This window comes from Pelecanus crispus, chromosome 6 (assembly GCF_030463565.1).
Source record: "Pelecanus crispus isolate bPelCri1 chromosome 6, bPelCri1.pri, whole genome shotgun sequence".
In the NCBI taxonomy this organism is placed as follows: domain Eukaryota; kingdom Metazoa; phylum Chordata; class Aves; order Pelecaniformes; family Pelecanidae; genus Pelecanus; species Pelecanus crispus.
Genome location: NC_134648.1, coordinates 32213278 through 32218549, shown reverse-complemented (window position 1 = coordinate 32218549; position 5272 = coordinate 32213278). Strand labels below are relative to the sequence as shown.

The following is a 5272-nucleotide window of genomic DNA, read 5'->3' as shown; positions in this document are numbered from 1 at the left end:
ACAGCATTTTACTCTCTCTTACTAAGTATTTATCATGACAGCACAGAATTATGTATCACATGCAATAGCTACTTCACTGTTCTTGGCAGGTGCCATCTCTTTCTAAGTAGCCTTCTCAAAAAGGAAAACATGAAGTATTTGTTTCAAAGCCACATGGTTCAGTTTACTAAGCAGCAGTTGCTTTTTGATCAGGAGCTGTGATATCAAACACAGCAGTTTATGTTGTTAACACCGTCTCACTGTGATGCTCAAGAGGCAAAGATTCACTGTGTATGTTAGGGAAATAGTTTTAGCACTCTCTCTGAAATTTCTTATTGTCTTGGTGGCTAGTTGCTAGTATTTCTTCACCTGCAAAATATCCTGGCATTTTGTTGGGACCTTTGGTAGCAAATCCATAAAGCCCTCTTCAAACACAGAAGGTCGCAAACATGCAGTATCAATTTAAATCATTTTACTTGAATTAAATTAAAAATTAACTTGAATTAAATGGCGTTCTACCTTTTAACAGTTTTGTTTCCCAGGTGCTTTTTTGTCATGAACTGTCATGAAATATATATATCTTATGAAGGATATTTAATTTTTCAAACTTGTGTTGGATGATGGATGCATGGATAGTGGCCTTTTAGGTCTTTGATGACATCTATTTTACAAATTAAATCAAACTTATGAATTTATTTTGAAGGGCCATTGCCATTTCCTCTCACAATCAACTGTGTTTCTGTCTCTGATCATGTGCATGTGCTGCATTTGTCTCCCTGAAATGCAGTTTTGCTTCAGCATCATCTGGAGTTTGTTCAATGTAGTGAATTTAAATATTACTGAAACAGCATGTGAAGGGGATTGCAGAATGTATGGTAATTGCACACACAGAATCACACTGGACAAATTGAGTAAGACACGAATATTCTGTTCACTGCATCACAGTTTTTAAACAACCATAAAATGTAAAATACGGCTGCTAGGTATGATAGTACAAATTAAAATTATATGATTGCCACAGTCTAATTAGTTATTCGACAAGTACATTGAAGTGCAGTGGCTGAGGGGAAACAGCTAATTTACACACACAGAGCACAAAAACATAACAGCTCTCAAACACCAGTGCAGTTGCCAAAGAACAGAAGGAGAAATGTCCATCCTAGGAATGCACTACATGATGCGTGCACACACCTGATAAAGGACCTGATGAGTGACCCATTAACAAAAAGCAGCACTCCTCTTCAAGCTGTACAGGAGACTGGTTTGTAATGCAGGAAACAATCGTGTCATTCCCAAGAAGCAGGGTTCTTCTCCACCAAAGCATGGATGTTGATCAACCATCAATGTATACCTAAACGTGGATATATAGCAGAATAAATACCTTATATTTCTTCCTCTTCAGCTAATGAGACATTTCATAAGTAAATCCTTTACCCCTTTCGACAGTTTTTCAGATGTCATGAAAAAATATTAACTGTTTGGATTAAAAAAAACCACAACCAGAACCCCAGGTGTTTTGAGGAGAAGGAAATCTACTCAAACACACTAAAGGCCAAGAAAGGTCCAGCAGAGAGACACATGTAGCTTCTGTTTCTAGTGTGGATTCTTCCTCAGAGGCGAGTTACTGGAGAAAGGCAGATACACTTTTCTAGAACTGGAGCTGGTTAAAAAGGGTTTTTCCCTGTCTTTTTGGTCACAGTCCCACAGAAGCATTGTGAAAGGCAGGCAGGTGCTATCAGCTGGAAGTTTTGTCAAAGGCGAACCAGTATGAGACTCACAGGAGCCCCTCCCATCCTTGTGTAGCCTGGCCTAAAAGAACTAGGCAAGAGCCATAGAAGAGTCTTTTGTCTCCACAAATTTCCCCAAAAGCTACATAGACAATTTCAACCTTATCTTCTAAAATTCTGCCCACTCTTTTATCAGAGAAGCCACTGATAAGCTTAAAATAAGCTACCCAAACATTCAAAATGGGCATTGTGACTGAATCCTTAATATCTGCCAGGGAGGGTGTCATCATGTTTGCCAGAGTTCTCCTGTTATTGCAAAGATCTGGGTATTGCATCATCTTTGCAAAGTCTGTGGGCTCCCTGAGGTACTCTAGTGCGGTTTCACTTTTCAGCTGTTGGTCCTCTTTGGTGATTTTTTTTTTTGTCAGGTTTATCTACTCTGCTTGACTTCACCTGTGGACTTTTTGATAGTAAATGGTGAGCACTTGCTCCTTCCTGGTTTTACCAGCCTCAGAATGGTCAGAAAACACGTATTCCTTGAGGCAAGGGAAACACTTCTCTGAGGATCCCTCCTACAACCTGCTCCACCTTCTGAAGTTTATTCAAGTCTGTATTTTGCATTGATGTCCCTTGTCAGAATTTGTGAGGCACCCTAAAATCTCAGACAATCCGAACCAAACCAGAAATAGAAGTTTCTCAGACACTGGCACAATGTTTTGGGTTACTGAGTTCTCCATTTGCTGTATGTTCACACTAGATGTCCTGTTCCAGGTGCCTGTGCTAGGACTACTACTAGGTCCTCTTCTAGCAGAGGCACTTGACAGCCAATGTCTGGGACAGGCTCCCTCCAGCGCCATGCTCTACAGCACTTACTGTGCAGGAAACTCCCATAAGAGTTCCCCTTGGGTAGGTGAGATGATAGAGGCCTGGAGATTGGTCCTCCCTTTTTCTTTCCTAGAGTTATTCAAGTAGTTGTTTCTCCGGTGTTTTCGGGGGATCCAGCCATTTCATATCTCTTTCTCTACCTCAACTAGACACTCCTCAGTGTTGTTTAGTTAGAGTTGAGTTTTGTGGGGTTTTTTTCCCTGTGGGCAGTCATCATCTTCCATAGTCTTGGTGCTACCATAGCCCTTCATCCCAAGTCAGATTTTCCCAGGGGAATAGCTCAGGAAACAACAGTTCAGCCTCTGCAGAAGCTAACAAAACAGTCCAGGTTTAGCCACTTTCAGACCAGTTTTTTCTGTTTTGGGACAAATAGCCAAGGCTCCTTGTCTGATTCAGGGTCTTTTTTTGCCAGATAAGACGTTAATGGGAATGTTATCTTGTGTCACTTCACATCTTCAATCAGAAGAGTATTGAGGGTAGATTCCTAATCCTAAAATTGTTGATGAAAAAAGTAATTTTCATTCAGTGAATGAGAAGTTGTGACGCCAGAACTGACTCTATTGTGCATTTTCCTGATATGTGCGCATAGAAGGGGAAGAAAAAGTACTGTGAGTGTATAGTGTCACCTCCTGCAGTTCTTAAGTGGTCATTTCATACCAGATACCTGGGTGTGTTAGCAGCTGGACCTGTGCAAGAGCTATTCACCTGCATATCTGCTGCTGCACAGTTTTCTGCCAGAAAATGGAAAAGTTTTGCATCATTTTTATATCATAATTTGATGACACTGCTTTGTGTTCAAAACATCTAGATGTTAGCATTTAAGATGAATCAATGTATACCCTAATTTGGAGGAGAACTTGTTCTCTTTATCTTGGTTTAGTCACAGAAGTTTTGTGTTTGTGGAAGGGTTCTGAAAGCAGGGAAACGTATATCCACCCGACACTTGTGCGGTGTGAAAGTGGGGAAACATCTACCAGCAAGCAACTTAATCCCCCCTACCTCCAAGAAAAGGAAAATAAATAAAATTTTGTTGAAATAGAAGGTCTTTCAAAGTTATTTTGTCCACAATACTTTTGGTTGTTGATTGGGGTGCTGTAGAGCTCTCTTTTCCTCCAGCCTACAGGTAGCTGCTATTTTCTCTGATTTGTGCACTGCTTAGGCTGCCAGGTCATATGTATCCATGCATAAGTGCTGTGTGTTATCACTCCCTTATCTTAAATCACTAATAACTTTTGGCACCTTTGTGTGTACAGCCTTCCCCCAACACACCTCTGGTGTTTAACTATCAAATATCCCTCCCCTTCTCTCTTCCTACTTTCCCTTTCAGACAATGAGGAAGGTGGGGCATGGATAAGCCACTTGCTCCTCAGCAGATGCTTCCTTAAAGTTTGCAGAGGTACTTCATGAGTCACTGGCCGGTGTTGCCTCTAATGCTGAACTGACATCCGTATCTTACTTGTATGCAGCTGGGAGCACGATGGGATCATACTGGAGTGCTTGTGAGGTAAGAGTGAAGAAATTCAGACCATAATTCATTAGAAACTGAAGATGAGTCGAGGTGGCTTTGTGATTGGGATTCTGATGCCTAGAAGAGGAGTTGGGAACTGTTAGTCCAAATTCATGTATGTGTTTACATATTTATGTCAGGCTGACTGATAGCTTTGCTGATATTGTCTGCCCTGTAGAGGCACTTTTGCTGGTTCAGCTGCAGTGAGTGATCCACATGGAGGCTGGGAAGCAGTCTGAGGTGCCTCAAAGGAGCTTGCTGTGGATTTGGGCTGAATCTGTGGTTTGATGCAAATGTTGTGTAAGTTGGGCTCTTCCACAGCACAGCATCTACCAGCTATGAGTATTGTCACACACTGTGGCTACGTAGCTGTGCTACCAGCCACCTGGTAGTGGTGTACACAGGAAAGTCACTGACTAAAACCAGTAATTAGTCATGGACACAAAGATGGTCCTAGTTTGACATTCGTGCATGGCTTGCACCCAAGAAAATCTTGATCTGCCTTTGTCCATAATCTCTGAGACTATTTTTTTTTATTATTACTTTTTTTGTGGAACATAACCAGGTGGAGAAAGCCCTAAAACTGCCTGTTGGGCTCCAGGGAATCACATACTCTGTCCTCTCCTCAGCTCTGAAATTAACCTGCTGTTTGACTACGAGCAAGTTATTAAATCATTCTGTGCCCTGCTTCCCCTGCTGTAAAATGGAGATTGTAGAGCTTCTGTCCATAACATGGATGTGTGTTAGCTTAAGTGTGCATTGATGTTTGGAGACGTCAAATGTGGGATCCCCATGGCTTAACAAATAAAAAGGCTGAATGTCTAACCAAACTGGTTAAAGAAACACTAGGGATCTACATTTTTTTGTAGATTCATTTTTTGTAGGTTCATTTTTTTGAAAGGAGGGGAGAGTAATGAACAGAGCCTGGCAATGGTCTCTGTGAGGAAACTGTGTACAAAGCAAGGAATGGGACTGTCCTCTCTCCTTGTCCCCCTGCCCTTAACCACTGAAGCAGCCTCATGAGAAAGACTAAAAGCAGAGGCTTCTTGGTGACAGGGGGCAGGATAATTGTTCCAGCCAGAACCTGAATCTAGAAGACAGTCATTAAAACATGCGCTCCTGTTTTGGAGTGAGACATAAAATACAGACTAAGGTTGGCTTATAGTAATTCAAG

General features: G+C 41.5%; 1 protein-coding gene across 1 annotated transcript in view; it reads left to right on the top strand.

Moving 5' to 3' along the window:
- The first annotated feature begins 4068 nt into the window (after positions 1–4068).
- The window catches only part of LOC104029347 (cytosolic phospholipase A2 epsilon), a 37490-nt gene continuing 36286 nt past the window's right edge, over positions 4069–5272 (top strand). Inside the window, exon 1 of the mRNA XM_009480663.1 lies at positions 4069–4095. Within this exon, the coding sequence (XP_009478938.1) occupies positions 4069–4095 (27 nt within the window). The remainder of the gene's footprint in view (positions 4096–5272) is intronic.